General features: G+C 36.6%; 1 protein-coding gene across 1 annotated transcript; it reads right to left on the bottom strand.

Moving 5' to 3' along the window:
* Positions 1 to 3,343: 3,343 nt before the first annotated feature.
* Positions 3,344 to 16,755, bottom strand: PDK4 (pyruvate dehydrogenase kinase 4). Its single transcript, XM_004045784.4, has 11 exons — positions 16,018 to 16,755; positions 14,869 to 15,010; positions 13,548 to 13,619; positions 12,607 to 12,791; positions 12,360 to 12,446; positions 11,837 to 11,914; positions 9,483 to 9,559; positions 7,569 to 7,667; positions 7,264 to 7,374; positions 6,856 to 6,969; positions 3,344 to 5,625 (listed from the first exon to the last, which is right to left on the bottom strand). The coding sequence occupies exons 1-11, from the start codon at positions 16,145 to 16,147 to the stop codon at positions 5,485 to 5,487; spliced, it is 1,236 nt and encodes a 411-aa protein (XP_004045832.1). The 5' UTR covers positions 16,148 to 16,755; the 3' UTR covers positions 3,344 to 5,484.
* Positions 16,756 to 17,012: the final 257 nt, after the last annotated feature.

Raw genomic sequence — 17,012 nt, 5'->3', positions numbered from 1 at the left:
GTGTTTGTATCTTGACTCTTCAAATTTTTAATAGGATGCTGAACTCTTTGAGGGCAAAGACCTTGTATTAAGCCTGAAATAAAAGGTTTAAATTATTGTGTGTGTATGTTTCAGCCATGATCCATCTGGAAACATGCATAAATCCTTCCCGGATTGAAAAAGAAATGCTGAGGGCCATTAAAAAGTATTAAGATGGGTGGCATTGGTCTTAAGTCAGTAGAATAAACTGCTCAATTAGAGATTATTCCATTGCTTTTCTCTGTCTTCCCAACTCATCGAAAACATATCAATCAAGAAATGCTTTTTAATATCTGCTATATGCAAGACAGGCTTAATGTCATGGTCTTTACCTAGGTATGTGTAACTCACGGTCCTGGATTGCAGGGAACACACAATCTAGTTGGGCTTCTGGACTTTATACCTATCTATAACATGTAACTAGCACCCCTAGCAATTTTAAGTAATAAAATTGTCCTGACCATGTGAGAGTTTACAAGATGTTGGCATGCCCAGTCCACGAAAGTCAGCTTTAACCTGGGCCCAGAAGATTGTAAAAAACAGAGCACAGAGGAAGGGTATTTCAGGTAGGCATATTTCCAATGAGCAAAAAGAAACATGTTTGTTACATGTTTAGAAAATAGTATTCTGAATGGTTCAGTAATGGAAGATATAAATTGTAAGGTTGAAGTGCATAAAACTATAACTATCATATACATTTCAGATTCTTAGGCCCTGGGAAACCAGTAAGGGATTTTGAGGTTGGCCATAATATTATGAGAAGGCTGGTTTAGGAGAATGAATCTGGCATTATAGTGCAGGTAGACTGAAGAGAGATTGGAGGCAGGGTATTTAGTAAAGAATTACTAGAAAACTTACATTCAGAGACTTTAGAATTTGGCATGCCTTTCTTGTACAAGACCCATTTAGGTAGAAGAGAAGATAGAAACTCAAATAGGTAAAGAGAATTGCATAAGAACGTGATAAAATATTTTTGTTTTAAAGTTTATTTCTGTTTTTAATAATATATTTATAATTAAAAAATCATTATCTTTAAAAATAAACTTAAAAGAAAAAGATTGAATCAAGGGCAATTCTACCAAACATCTATGTATAACTCTATCTATCTGTCTATATTTGGGTAAAAACATAGTAAAGAACATAGCTATATGAAATGGATAAAAACTTGAGATTTTGCCATTCAATAGACTATTTGTCTTAGATATTAAAGCATCCTTTTACATTTATGGAAAACAGTATGCTAATAAATAATTTCTAGCTATATTGCATTATTTGACAACCAGTCATGTGTAATTTCCATTACATTAATGGTAGCAGTAAACATGAAAATGATGTCTCATGATTCGTTGATGAGCTTTATTATTTTGTTGCTGGATTTATTATTAAGACAGCTCACATCATTTTCACATCATTTAGTAGATTCAACATGTTTTCAAGGCTACTGACATTTCTGCTGGTTTTGAGTGGCTTTTAATGTTTATTTGCACTTGGGTAGGAACTGAAAAATGTCACCAAAAGACAGTTACTCATTTCCATTAAGGAGCCATGATGTATGGATGGTAATACGTTTTCATCTGAGTCCAAGGTAAACACAAAGAAAGAATACTCATAAAATCTGAAGCCCTGGCCCGTTTGCTCAAGAAATTTTCTTATAAGTGATAATGTTAGCCATTATTTAATTTCTTGTGATATATGTAATAATTTCATAGCCAAAGGCCACCAAAGGAAAGTGACATTTAAACAAAAATGAGTTGCAGTTTAATTGGTTTGGAAACATATCTCAGAGTGTCTGCAATATTATAAAACTTATTGAATACGTCTTCCAGCATGAGATCTTATAAAATTTGATGTAATATTGCTTAACACAGAGTTCCAACCTATCCTTAAATGCAGGGATACTGTTCTATGGCCAGAAGTTTATTCATGTGTTCATTTATGTATTTAGGCAGTGAATGTTTATTGAGTGCGTAAGTAACTGTGATGTAAGATAAAAAAGGGATAACTGTTAAAAAAAAAAAAGACATCTGTGGATGGAATGCTAATGAAGATAGAACCCTACTGCTCTAGGTGTTCATAGTAGGGCTTAGTGACTTCTTATATAGGTTCCTATGAAATTATAAAACTCTCTTAATTCGTCCACCAGGACAGACCAAGATGATCAGGAGATTTCACACACATTTTCAGTGTTGGTATACATCTAAATGTAAGTGCATCCCTGAAAGTATAGTAGGAGAATAAAGGAATTATCAAGATTGATGTCCAGGTTACTAGCTCACATGATCTCCTTCTCTTTCTTTGCACATGTATTGGTAGTTGAGATAAAACACTACTCCTAGCCAAATGTGGAATTTGAGAGAAATGGTCTAAAGACAGTTTTGGTGGAAATTCGGCCCACTTGACTGAAGTTGAAAATTAGTTTTCTTTGGAGTACACACATTGACTTGAGTCAAAAAGATACATGTGCAGACATGGAGAGTTGTAGGATTCAAAGTTTTACAGTTATTAAGAGAACACGAGCGAAGGTTCTCAGACTGTGGAGTGCACTAACTCCCTACTTCCCTGACAGCTTAGTCCAAGGAAACTGTACAGCTAGATCTTGTGCCTGTGTGCAGGTGTGCGCTCCTCTTAGCTACACATGGTGCAGTGCTTCCTCAACAGAAGTGGAAGAAATGAAGGCAGTCAAGGAAATGGAGAGTCTCATTGTCAACCTCACTAAAGGTTTTTCAGTAAAATTTCAACCTTACTATAGATTTTTTAGGGTCTAATGCCTTAGGCTGATGGCATTTTTGATTCAAATATGATTATTTTGACAAGATTTATAATTTAGTTATGGCAAAGTCATTCCACTATTATCATTTAATTCTAATCTATTTTCCTCCTTCCCTTCCCTCCTTCCCACCCCAGCCCCCGATTTGTAGAACCTTGCCAGTAAGGGCATTAGGAAGGTGGGCAAAGGATGTTGTCTATGATAAAGTAGGATTAAAATAGTAAAGAAAAGCACTAAAGAGAGCAAAGATAATACATACCACAATTTAACTTAGTAATTTCTATCATATTTCCACCTTATTATTACTCTGACATTTAATCCAGAAGTCACTGGGAACCTAAGCTATCTAGATAATTATTTTGGTACTCCACTGTTTGTATGCAAACACAGACATAAAATGAAACTTTAAATTTCCAGAAATATGCAGAAACATATGCATTGCAAAAATGATTATTGAATACAAATTTGTAGGCAAACACACCATTGTACTATGTTATTGTAACTCAAATTCTTAGTACCTTGAGGTAAATTTAGAAAAGAACTTTAAAACACAATGTCTTTTATCATCATAAAAAATATTTATTATAAAAAATTATCACATTTCTCTGTACATAGCATAAAGACAAAAACACAATGTATACATTAATAATTTAAGTGGGCCTGAGTATTCAGTATCCATCTACTAGAATCCTAAAGCTCTTCCCCAGATTTCACAAATGCCAATGTAGATTATTTCTATTTTATCAAAGTTCATTTGCACAGTTGGTGTAATTGAGATAGTAACATTTCTTTTTTCTAGTGTTTTAAAGATAGTTCACAGTATTTGAGTTAATTAATTAATCAACTGATTTAAATCTTTGGTAAATACAAGTATTTACATGTAAAAATGTTTAGCTCAAATTTCAGTAAAAAACTGAAATGACAAATAACTTACTGCAAACTGTTTTGTATAATCAGAAATGCATGAGCTGGACTCCCACCATTAAGAAATGTCACTGTCTAGGACTTCTGATGATAAAAACTGAAATCCACAAAAAAATAGTTGAGCTTCTATTACCATTACCAGAAGCACCACAACACTAGGCCACCATGAAATTACACACAAATGTCAAATTCAACATATAAACCATACTGATTATTTTACAATGCAGAAAAATCCTCCTTTTTTTCTATATGCCAGTTTAAATGTTAATTGACACGGGTAAGTTTATTATCTCAAAGCCTACTATCTTGTAAGAGTGAGAGGCATTTAAAGAATCCATACTGCTTTCAAAACACCAGTTCTTCCTCTTGCCAATGACATATCCCAGAAAATATAGATTTTTTTTGAAATAATTTGTGGGAAAAATAGAAAAATGCCTGCCTTCTGCTTCCCTCTCTTCCTATATCCTTTCTTTCCTTCCTGCCTTCTTTCATTTTTCCATTTCTTCTTCTCTAAGAGTAATCAGCACGACTGGTCTGCCAACCTTCAAATTATACCTTAACTCTCCCAAAAATACCATATGCATTTCAGGTGTCATTCATTAGCTCTCAGTCACAACAATTGACAAATGAAAGCATGCTGGCATGAGAATCTCTTACGTCCAGGCTATTTGCTTAAAAAAATTACTCTAAAAGGTACTTAAATTCTAATGTTCTTGAGCCATTTGAGAATTAGTAATTTTTAAACAGACATATTAATGCTGGAGTGTAGAGAATATAATTAAATATATCAAAAATATATCTTTTAAGCCTAGAAAATGGATGCCTTTGGATTACCATCATTTCAGGGTAGAGAAAAGCCCTTCCTACTGAATTAGGCTCTGAACATGTGATTTCTTTCCCTAACACTAGTTTTTCCAATCTACTAATTTATTTATAAACAAAGCAAAGTAAGAGACATTTTTGCTGTTACTTTGGCAATTCTCTCTCTCCAATCCCCAACATCCCGAGTTCAGTGCACATCTAACAATTCACTCAAGACTAGGCACCTGACAATAAGTGTTTACTTAGTGTGTAAAGTGAACAAGAAAAGCAGCATAATAAAGGAGCTGTGTTTTTATCAGAGGAGCCTTCCTTCTGAGTTTTTACATAAGTTGATGCCTTCACTGCAACTTTGAATACAATGCTTTGAATTTTGAAACACTTGAATAAAATGTTTGAATGCTTTGAATAAAATTCCTCCTCTTTCAGAGTAAACCTTATTTTAGTCACCAGCATTTCCTTCCAGAGCACATAAATATGTTCAAAATGTACATTGACATATATTTCTAACCACATTGTGTAAACTAAGTTTTAATCCTTTGCATGGCAGGAAAATGCTGGTATTCTGACACCAATATCTTTTGATGTGAACAAGAGGCCTAAAATATCAGTCTAGTGAAACTGCTAACCACCATCTTCACACTCACTCCCTTTCTTATTCTTATCAAAAACAGATGGAAAACTGAGGCTTATTTCTTCGGGATTTGATATAAACTCAGGAGTTATTCTACATTAAAAAATAAGGAGCTGGCCATCTGTTAACTCCTGTAGTCTTGCACTAAGTTCTCCTGGGTCACAGAAACAAGCTCCATTCCTCATTGGATCAGTGTTCTGATTAAGGAGTTTTTGTTGCTGTCGTTTGTTTTGGAGGAAACAAGGGTTCGCACACAAACATTCAGGAAGCAGCACTGGTGCAGACCCACTTTGATCCCATAAAGTGTCCTGAGTGTCCCTCTTCACATGGCCACTTCTTTTGCCAGGTTCTTTGGTTCCCTGCTTGGGATACACCAGTCATCCGCCTCAGAGCTCATCTGATAATGTTTGAAGGCTGACTTGTTAAAAACTGGAAGTTTTTCTACAGACTCAGAAGACAAAGCCTAAAAGAAGGGAAAAACATGAGACCAAAGAAATTATGCATGGCATAATTTGCACTTGAAGTTATTACTCAAAATACATTCAGAGGTAAGTATCCAAACATTCAAATACATTCATTTAATTGATACAGTAATAAGAGCACACTGGTGCCTGCACTCAGTCTGTTGCTCTTCCTCAATAGTTTGAAGACTTTTGCTCATTTAAGAAGTGAATACATTAACTATTTCAGATGGTCAAAAGGCCATTTGGCAAGTGATTCCAGTGCAAAAAATGGGAGCCTGAAAGTTTAATGTTTTAGTTGCTAATATCTATATTTTCAGTTGAAATAGTCGGCAAATGAACAGAATCAAGACAGTGATCTTAAAGAAATTGAGGCTTTACCAGAAACAGGAAAATATGCACCAAGGTTTTTTTTTTGTTTTTTTTTTTTTTTTGAGATGGAGTCTAGCTCTGTTGCCTAAGCTGGAGTGCAGGGGCACGATCTCGGCTCACTGCAACCTCTGCCTCCCGGGTTCAAGCGATTCTCTTGCCTCAGCCTCCCGAGTAGCTGGGGTTGCAGGCACCCGCCACCACACCCAGCTAATTTTTGTATTTTTAGTAGAGATGGGGTTTCACTGTGTTGGCCAGGCTGGTCTAGAACCACTGAACTTGTGATCCACCCGCCTCGGCCTCCCAAAGTGCTGGGATTACAAGCGTGAGCCACTGTGCCCGGCCAACATGCACCAAGTTTTTAAGTTCAAACAGTGAATGTCTGGCACCCCACTGACAGCTTTGGAACAGTCAGCTTTCCTTTCCCAGGATTTCTAGCAAGGTCAGCTTAAGGTCTTGAGTATCTTGATACCTGTTATTTTTTCAGGCTGGAACATTATTAGCATATATTTCCCACAAATCTAAGTAAAAGAAAAGCACAGCTACTCTCATAGATGCCAAAAGGAGTTGCCTTAAAAAATTCACATGAACATGTCCTCATTCTGAAACTTTGGTAATGTATTAACACTTCTTAGGAAATAATTTTGCTTCACTTGAGGCAGGTAGTATGGCCCAGCTTTCTCTTTGGTAAGTTATCATATTAAATAATGTACACACACCCAGAAAGAGAATAAAATGAATGACCTGTAGTCATCATTTGCATTAACTCAGTTTGGGGAATTCACTCTAGACCATAGCACTCAGGGCTGTAAAAGGAGCAATAGTTTTAGAAATAGGATTTTGCTATTGAATTCAAGGGATACCTTTAAGTAGATGATAGCATCTGTTCCATATCCTGATAAAGAGTAGAGATTCAGATCTCCTTGAAAGTACTTGGCATACAGACGAGAAATTGGCAAGCCGTAACCAAAACCAGCCTAGAGAAGAGAGATGTTATCAGGTAAAGAAGTGTACGTGATCACTGAAATACAAACAAGTAGGAAATTACTGTCCTCACTGATACTAACGTCCTAGAACCTAAATAAATATCTTCTACTTCCAATCAGACGTCCCTTGTTTCACCATTTTTAGCTTGCTTTATCATTCATTCTTATATCCCTCATGTCTAATTTTACTTAATTGATGAACTTGTCTAAATAATCCCTTGCAATCCTTGCTCTACATTTAGAACTAGGTGGCTGAGATTAATTTAGCCATATAATTGTTCTTACCAAAGGAGCATTCCGGGAATTATCCATCACAGGCGTTGGTGCAGTGGAGTATGTATAACTAAAGAGGCGGTCAATAATTCTCAGGGGAACACCACCTCCTCTGTCTGAAATCTAAAACAAACAAGTCATCAAAGCCACACATTAAAAACAATGTGCATTTGTCTAAATAAAAATGGCTTTCCTTCATTTAAAAATCACCTGGCATATATGACTGTTACCTATTGCAAAAAGCAGGGAGCTTTATTACTATTGACCCTATTTAATTCTCTCAAGAGACACCCAAAAGAAAAACAGAGAATGGTTACCTTAATGGTAAGGTCTTCTTTTCCCAAGACAACGATAACCTCTATTGGTGTAAGGGAAGGCTGATTTTCCTGGTGTTCAACTGTTGCCCTCATTGCATTCTAAAGCAAACCAAACCATAAGGAATTCAATGGCAGAGGAATGAGGGACAATAAATGTTTTTTTTTTTAATGTTTAAAGTAAAAGTAGCACAGAGGGTAATTCAAAGTTCCTATTTTTGTAAGTTAGTAATAAAACAGCTTTGTAAATAGCCATTTATGAATGGGTCATGTAGGATGTACAATGAAAAATATTCATTTACTATGTAATATAGCTCCTGGGAGTAATGTCTAATGGAAAAACAATTCTGCTAGCTGTCAAGTTCTTATTTGTAAGCTTAATTTAAATGTAGAAATTGGTTTTTATAGTCCATTTCCTAGCTCTCCCATTTCTATCTTTCTATTACGTTTTACATCCAAGCACCAAAGACTACTATATAACAAATGAACAGTGAATCATTGAACCAATTTATTGGCTTTTATAAAACTTGCTGTGAAAAGGTTGTTACTATTTAAATGGACAGTCAATAATTCTAAATTGAATTTCAATTTGCATTTGATTATCATCTAACTTTTACCAATGATGACAGAATAACTCTATGAGTTGTATCATTCAACTTAAAAATAAATCAAATCAATGAAAAAGTATCCTTTGTCCTTTAACACAGAACAAACTAAAAGATGTTTTCCGTCTATTGGCTGAATCTCATACAGATACAGTCTTGGTTTTCTTAACTCATTTTCCTTTCTCACCACCTATCTACTTTCTGCTTTCTGGTTTTTAAATAATATTAAGTTCTAGTCATTAGCTGGAGTGAAATAAAGTAGATCAGATGTTTGTAGTACAGTCAGTACCTCACAGCAGTAACATTAGAATAAGTTAGGAAACAGGAAGTTCTGGAAAGAGTTATGTCAGAATTAGAGCCAGATTTCTCTTTTTTAGGCTTCCTTCTCTCCAATTCAGGGGACTCTTGGGAAGCATCAAAAAGCTTAAGGTGTTTTTCTATTTTTTGGTTTAAGGTCAATTTGATCTTAATTTAACTTCATCTTAGGACGCATGAAAGGATTTGATTCTTAGCACCTGGCTGCCTCAGACCAGTAACATCTGTATCCTTTGAGAGCTTGTTAGAAATGCACATTCTCAGATCTGAAGAATCAAAATCTCTGGGGTAGAGCCCAAGAATCTGTGTTTTAACACGCCCTGCAGGCGATTCTAATGCATATTACAGTTTGAGAAGCACAACTCTACAGGCCTGCTAGGCAAAGTGTGCATTGTGGACCAGCAGCATCACTCCTTAGCTTATTCAAAATTGAGAATCTCAGGCCCCACTCTAGACTTCCTGAATCAAAATTTTCACTTTAACAAAGTCCCCAGGTGATTCATATACACTTTAAAGTAGATGATTGAAGGAACTACTGACTGTGCTCTTAGCACATTCTGGACTCTGAATGGAGCCATACCACCTACAGGAATTCTGGACCTGAACTGCTGAGTTCGGAGTAGGACCAGCCTGTGGGGGTGGAGATAACAAGGCCTCATTCACTGAAACATTCACCCCATGACCTCTCTTAATGAATGAATAAATGACTAGTTCTTTGATGGGCACCTGAAAAAATAATAGGAACTTCCTCTTGGCTGTAAAGCATTGATACATCATGAATTGTATGATGCATTCTCAAATATGTGTTGATGCTACAATGAGCTACATGTACTTTGTCAAACATTGACTGTATAGTTTCTTTCTCTTAGGAGGACTAGAAGCATTCTTGGGAAAAGATATTGAGGCTTCTGTTTTGTGGCGAATAATAAAGGAGATAAAAATATAACTGTTAAACCTTTTTAAAAGGTAAAATTTCAATTATTGTGAAGTATCATACCTTAAATAGTTCAAAGAGCATATGATGGAGGTGAGAAGGAACATACACGATGTGAATTGGTTGGTCTGGAAATTTTCCTAGAAAAATAAAATTCATTAAGAATTTGTAAACAAATACTTCACTAAAATAAACCACCACATTCATGTGATTAACATTTAAGACTTCAAGAGGGTTGGCATATTCTCTACCTTCCCCATCCCCAAATCCTGCCCTAGAAACTTCCCACTTAAACAGTAAATATTACTGGCTTATATTCAAAATGTTATTGTAGTTGCTACATAATGCTCTTTTGTTAATTTTTTTTTTGTAGAGATAGGGTCTCACTATGTTGTCCAGGCTAGTCTTAAACTCCTGGCCTCAAGCGATCCTCCAGCCTTAGCCTCCCAAACTGCTGGGATGATAGGCATGAACCACCTTGCTCCATATGATTAATTTTTGTATTTCTCCACAAATGTATGAAGTTGGGTAAGTGTGGAAGAATAGTGCTATAAATTAGATTTTGTGGATTATTTCTATTTTCAACATTTTTGTACTGGACAATTTCAGAGTCAAAATTATATGTATTTTAAGACAGAAGGGAGAAAACTGTGCTTATAGCATAATATTGAAATTAATGCTAACTATAATTTTCATATTTTTAATACTTAGTAAAATAACACACCTGATTTTTCTTGTTTTTTTGTATCACCCAAACATTAAATCTTATATGTTAAATATGCTTAAATTTTACCAGGAGGATAAAGGAAACAGACAAACAAAAACCTCTTAATGCTTTTTGGAAAGAAAAATAAAAAGTAAAATAAAATTAGAAAAAAAAGAAAAGAAAAATAAAAGTATTATTCTTCAGCGTTCCAGGCCTTGGCAAAGTTTGAATCAGAAAACACAAGGTCTGGCACAATCCCCTCTTTATTTTGTCCAACAGTTGGAGCAGTTTATCTACAAGTATTATGCAACAACCCTGTTTATGCTCAGAGATACGTTCCATTCTTTATTTGCTCTTCTACTTTTAGTTTAGTGTTTATTTACATTTGCTTGTCCCTAATCTGTTAGGCTACTCTTTAAGCAACTTGATTTTAACTGTCACCATAAACAAAAACTGTTCCTGTATAAATATTACTTGAGAAAGATGTTTACTTTAAATAGAAAAGAGAAGGTAATTCCAATTTAAGTATACTGTTTTGTTTTAAGATGCAACTATTTACCAGAACAGAATGGGAAGGGGTGAAAATAGCGCCTTTCATTCATCATGTAGTCACTTCAGTCATTCAGACAGTATGGGAAGACCTTGTCAGAACTGAAATTTTGTTTGTTTGTTTGTTTGTCTGAGACAGGGTCTCACTCTGTCACTTGGGCTGGAGTGCAGTGGGACAATCATGGCTCACTGCAGCCTTGACTTCCTGATCTCAAGTGATCATCTCACCTCAGCCTCCTGAGCAGCTGGGACTACATGTGTGTGCCACCATACCTGGCTAATTTTTATTTTTTGTAGAGACAGTGTCTCTCTTTATTGCCCAGGCTGGTCTTGAACTCCTGCGCTCAGGCAAACGTCCCACCTCAGCCTCTCAAAATGCTGGGGTTACAGGTGTATGCCACTGAACCCAGCTGAACTGAAGCTTTTTGAAGTACGTTCTGCTTCCAAAACAGTAGTATAAAACAATAGTGCAATTTTTTTGTATTGGGGTGGAGACATTTAACATGAGATCTACCCTTTTAACAAAATGTTAAGTGTACAATACAATATCCTTAACTGTAAGCACTATGTTGAACAGCAGAACTCTAGGATTTATTCATGTTGCATAACTGAAACTTTGTATCTGTTGGATAGCAACTCCCCATTTTCCCCTTCCTCTCAGCCCCTGACAACTACCATTCTACTCTGGTTCTGTGAGTGTGACCATTTTATACATCTCACATAAGTGGAATCATGCATCTGTCACTGGCTTATTTCTTATAGTGAAATTTAAAGTATTTTTGTCTCCAGGTCTTATGGGTAACCTCTTTAAGAGGATATTTCCACTGCTATATCCTCCCTACTTCTGGTCTCTTTATCCCTCATATTCTATAGGAATTAATCTTTCTTTGATCTAAGATATTGGAATGTAGTTGCTACTTTAATCCCATATTATTTGTTCAAAACATTCTTCTTTATGAATCCTCATTAGCAACTGAATAGGCAGAATTGGAGCCTTCCAGTTGAGATAGTTAAAGAGAACCTTGTCTTCAAAAAAAATGTGTACAAACTTTAGGCAAGAGAAAAAATGAACACAGAAGTTGCTTTATATTTACAAAAAGCAATAATATTAGGAGAATACAGAATTTTCCATAGGTTAAAATATATTTTACTTATAACTTACCATTCACTTGTGTAAGCTTTAATTCTGGAGATGTTAAATAATACTGATCACAGAGCATCCTTGAACACTCAAAGGCATCTGGAATAGAAGTTGTTTTTTATAACAATGAAATGAATTTATGCCAAGTACAGTTCTCAAATAGTCTTCAGTGTCTGTATTACCCTAATCTAAAATATTCACTAAGGTACAGGTTTATGTATATAAAAATATATTTTAATATTTTATTGAAGAAAAATTAAGACAGTGTTTGCACTGCAGTTTTAGCAATATGTGCACTTCAGAGACTAAATACAACGTATAAAATATGGCATGTTAGTCACTTATATTTGGATTTTTAAATAATATTTTAAAGGAATGTTTATACTACTGACTCTCAAAAGCAAAGGACCTTGAAGATAACATTTATAAAATAAATGGAACACTCTGTGAATATAAATTCATTCACAGAGTCACCTCAATTATAGATATGTCAATCATATATTGTACATTTTCAATAAGGGAAGTGCAGAAATACAGAACATACCTTGGACCACTGCTACCACATCACAGTTAGGATCAATGCTTCCAATGTGGCTTGGGTTTCCTGTCTGTGAGTCACTAAATATAAGAACTGTTGAAAAATAAAAACAAAAAAATTGTTATAAAATTCAGGATAATGATTAGTACTATCACTAAGAATGTGACCCGCTGATTAGTGAGACATCTAGTTATAGTATGGCTTATATTCTACACCCATGTCTATATACCATGATCATGATGAGCTAACTTACTGTGCTGGTTCATCAGCATCCGAGTAGAAATACGGTTCATGTAAAATCGATCCAAGAAATATTGAAGATTTTGATTGGTGACTGGGTCAACTGTACAGGCATCTTTATACTCTATGATTCCTTGTGCCATTGTAGGGACTACATTATGGTGTCTATTTCGAACTTTGATGAGTGTATCTACAAAGCTAAGCCATAATATTTATGGTTAGTAAAAGTTCAAATATATTTCATTCACTTATACTCCTAAGGTTACTTCACAGAAGGCTAAAGTTTTTTTTTGCATTACCCATCTGAACAAATCAAATGATAAAATGTTAGTCCTTTATTAGTAATCTCACTACAGATTCTTCCACTAGAGTAGAGGAGATAATTTCACAAACAGACTCGTTTTGTTTCTAGCTTATATGTAAAAACTATTAGCCTTATAACCAATGCATTCATCAGATGTATTGATTAAGTCTTCTCTTTATAAAATAATGATTAATATCTAATATCATCATTCTAGAGATGACTCTAGAATGCCATTGTGAAAAAACTTTAAAAATTTCTTGTCAGATTTAGAAAAGATCCTTATTTAGGTAGCTAGAAACTATCAGTTACTCTGAAAGAAAATGTTTAGTCTCCAATGACACTGAAATGTATTAAAATTATGTAATGGTAAATCCTCCTGCACATCTCATTATTGGAGTAAATTTATAGTAAAAATAGGTCTCCCTGGGGGAACAAAAATGAGTCCTCTACATTTCTTCACACTCAGCATTATTTTCAATGCCATATTTCTTCACTTCTGAAAAACCAACAAGCCAAAACTTGTCATGTGTAAGAGGGTAGTGATTTATTATTCAGAGCTGGATTCCTTTAATTTAGGTCTAAAAATATCTTAGGAATCTGTCTGGAAAGAACCAAAGTTTTAAACACTTATTCTAATGCATAGAGCTTACTCTGATAATGCTTTCTGGTCATCTGGGCTTTTCTCATGGAATTCCACCAAATCCATCAGGCTCTGTATATACCTGTAAAGAAACAGGTATGCTTTAAGTTTTAAAATTAATAGTCAGATACAAATGGCTGAAAATAGAATAGCTTTTTCAAATAATTTGAAAAGAGAAAGCAAGCATTATGTTCAAACTTAAAACTTTCCTCCAGAACATTTGGAAAATAATATAAATTTAAAATGCTATAACTTTTAATCCTTGACTTTCAAACTTAAAATTTAACGCAAAATGTTTCTTTAACTATTTCAGGTCAGTATTCAGTTTCCTGACTGTTTTGTTTGGCAAATATTTTCATTTCTTCTAGCAATAATACTTAGAAACAACTTTTTTTTTAAAGCTTTTTTTTTCTACTACATTCATTCATAGAAGAGTGTAAGTCTTGACTGCAATAGTAAATACTACAGATTGAATATATGTTTTAGATTGTAATTGTCTTATAGGTATATAATACATGTATTTCTTGAATCAATGAACAAAAGGCTGTGCAGTCAGTGGATTAAGATAAGGCTCTCATGCATGTCTGCTACCTGTGCATATCCTGCTTCTGTGATCCAAAAATTTGCTGTTTTGGGTTACCTACCTTCTCTAAGCATCAGTATCTTCATTTATAAAATGAGATGACAACAACTGACACTTACTGACTGCTGGCTGTGTGCCAGGTGCTGTCCTAAGTGTTTTTTTTTTTCTTTTTTATGGATTATCTCATTTCATTACACTCAAACATCCCTCTGAGGCATATACTTTACTCTCCTTAATAACAGATGGGAATAATAACTCAATGGCATAAAGAGTTTAAGACACTTGCCAAGGATTCCACAACTAGAAGTGACAGAGGCAGGATTTGAACCCAGAGCCCACTCTGTCAATCACTTTGTAAATTACAAAGATTAGGCCTTCCCTAAATAGCAGTCATGTGAATTGGTTTCTAGGCATGGGATTTCTTTTGCAATATCAAACTCTTTTATTATTGAAAGTGCTCTTCTATAATTGAAAATTAAAATTGCATGCCAATTTTTTTCAAATTTTTCCTAGAACTCAAAATTTTATTATAAAGTAATCTACTTTTTCAGGGTAAAAATGTTTGTTTATAGTTTTATAACTTCTCTAATGATAACTTACCCTAAATTAATTTTAAAATTCTTACATCTTTCAAAAGTAGTTACTGTTCAGATCACCTGTTTTCCAATTATGATGTTAACATAGTATAAGAATTCATACCCGGGTAACTGTTTCAAAACTAGAGACTTCAATATGGTTCACCACTTACCAGCTTTTAACCAATTGCACTGAAGAGGTATTTACTAATTGGGTCGGGAGGATATCAATTTCCTTCAGAATGTTGGCGAGTCTCACAGGCAATTCTTGTCGCAAAAATGCAAAAGAAGTTCTTTCACATGCATTTTCTGAACCTATAATAAATGAAATCAATTTAGTTTTGAGAAAAAGTGTGTCTAAATGATATATCTAAATAGCATTAACTATCAAATATTGAACACACATATAAAATTACATTTCACTCTCAGTTGGGTTACTGTTAATCGATAATTCAGGGGCGATTGTCTTCTTAATTGACTAATTCCCTTCTTCCTATCTTCCTTTCCTTTCGTCTTTCCTTCCTTCTTTTAAAAAGTGACAAATATAGGAGAATTATTGTCTTCTCTTTTTGAAGAGGATTCACTTCCAAGAAGTAAGAATATCCCACAGTTCTTAGAATTTATAAAAGACTGCAGGATTCGGTCACACCACAATGTCAACAACACAACATCCTTTAATGAGTGGGGACATGAAATTGGAGATGGGGGATAAGAGGCTGGAGTGGGAGCTGTGATATTTCCAGAGTAGTGATATCACATTTAAACCCTCGAAATCTTCCTTATAAGATTACTGCAACAAATGTGTAAATATTTTCAGCAACAATGCAAATATATGGAAAACTATAATGATAAAGAGACAAAGAAATCTGTTAGGAATGCAGAGAGATGTACCCTGTGGAAGGATGCCGGGTGGCTTAGGAATAAAATCTGTTAATTTGAGGCTATTTAATACTATTCAGAAACTTCTCCAAGCAGTACTATGCTGTGAAGGAGGGGATAAAGTTTCCAGTCCATTGTTAAACGGTGACCGAAAGCAAAAAGTATTTTGACTGGAAGAGCGGGTCAGAAAGAAGAGTGTGCAGATGAAGTCAAACCATCCAGTGTCGGCAGGCTTGCAGGTGGCCTTGACCTGGAGGCACCCCTGTCAGAAAGTAACCAAATCTAGGAAAAGGAAAGATGTGCTGGCGTCGAGGCTCCAGGGCTCAGCAGCAAAGTGAACCCCAGTTGTTTTAGCTTGAGCCTAGCCCTCCCTCTACCAAGGCTGAAAGTTAAGGCAGTTCCCCAACCCTAGGACCCAGCTTGGGCCCTGTGTCCCCTCTCACCAAAGTCCAGTAGCTGCTTCATGGACAGCGGGGACGGGCTGTAGCGCGAGAAATGCTCCACCTCTCGGGGCACCAGGCCGGCGCCGTTGAGCGAGCCAGCGCTGCGCAGCACGAAGCGGGCCGCCTTCATCTTGACGCCCACCCGGCCTGGCAGGGACTGTGGCTGGCTTGAGGGGCGAAGGCTGCTCGGAGCAGAGCCTGGTTCCGAGGGGGCGCGGCGCGTCAGGGCGAGGACTGCAGGTGCGCTGGCTGGTTCGTGCGCCCCGGGCTGGGCTGGGGTTTGAGGGTGCCGCGGAGTGAAGAGTCTGGGCAGAGAGTCGGAGATGCAGTGGGTCGAGACACAAGTTCAAGTCTTCCCACCAGCCGCCGCCGCCCGAGGTTTTATTTGTCTCCCCGCACTCTCCCCCCGAGTCCCAAACAGGAGGAGTCACTGGAACTTGGAAACGCGTCCTGAACTCCAGGCCGCGCCAATCAGATCAGAGAAAGAACTATGGGCTCCGCCCCTCCGGCCGCGGTCATCACGGAATGGCCTGGCACGGTGACCACGGAGTGCCCTGGCACCGGTGCCCGCGGCTGTGACGGAAAAAGGGTGGGAAGAACAGGGAAGAGGAAGCAGAAACAGATATCTGGGGCAACGTGGGCTTAAGATTAGCCTCTTGGGACAGGGCTCCGAGTCGCCTGGGCTGGGGTCCCGCCCAGGCTCGTCCTTGTTTACAACTCGGAGGCTGTCTCAATGTCAAGTACTCCTGGCCACAAACTGTTTCCAAGAGTTTGGGTTCCGAGCGCTCATTGGTCCTTGCTCAGAGCAGGGCTTTTACAGTAGCCAACAAGCTGCGTTCAAAAGTATGGGCTTCTCTGCCACTGGACAGAGAGAAAGGAATAAACAACCTAAAGACCTGCGCCCCCACCCCCACCGCCCCCTTTTCTTCAGAAAAGACCGGCACATGGCAGGAACTGTACGTTCCTTTTGCTGAGACTTGAGGGGCTGCCCAGAT

This window comes from Gorilla gorilla, chromosome 6 (assembly GCF_029281585.2).
Source record: "Gorilla gorilla gorilla isolate KB3781 chromosome 6, NHGRI_mGorGor1-v2.1_pri, whole genome shotgun sequence".
Lineage (NCBI taxonomy): Eukaryota > Metazoa > Chordata > Mammalia > Primates > Hominidae > Gorilla > Gorilla gorilla.
This window is presented reverse-complemented; position numbering and strand designations above follow the sequence as displayed.

Coding starts and splice junctions, on each gene's coding strand:
- PDK4 (XM_004045784.4), bottom strand. CDS start 16,147: ATGAAGGCGGCCCGCTTCGTGCTGCGCAGCGCTGGCTCGCTCAACGGC. Junction 13,620..14,868: donor GTGCAATTGGTTAAAAGCTG/GTAAGTGGTGAA, acceptor GTTTCTTTACAG/GTATATACAGAGCCTGATGG. Junction 9,560..11,836: donor AAAGCTTACACAAGTGAATG/GTAAGTTATAAG, acceptor TTATTTTTCTAG/GAAAATTTCCAGACCAACCA.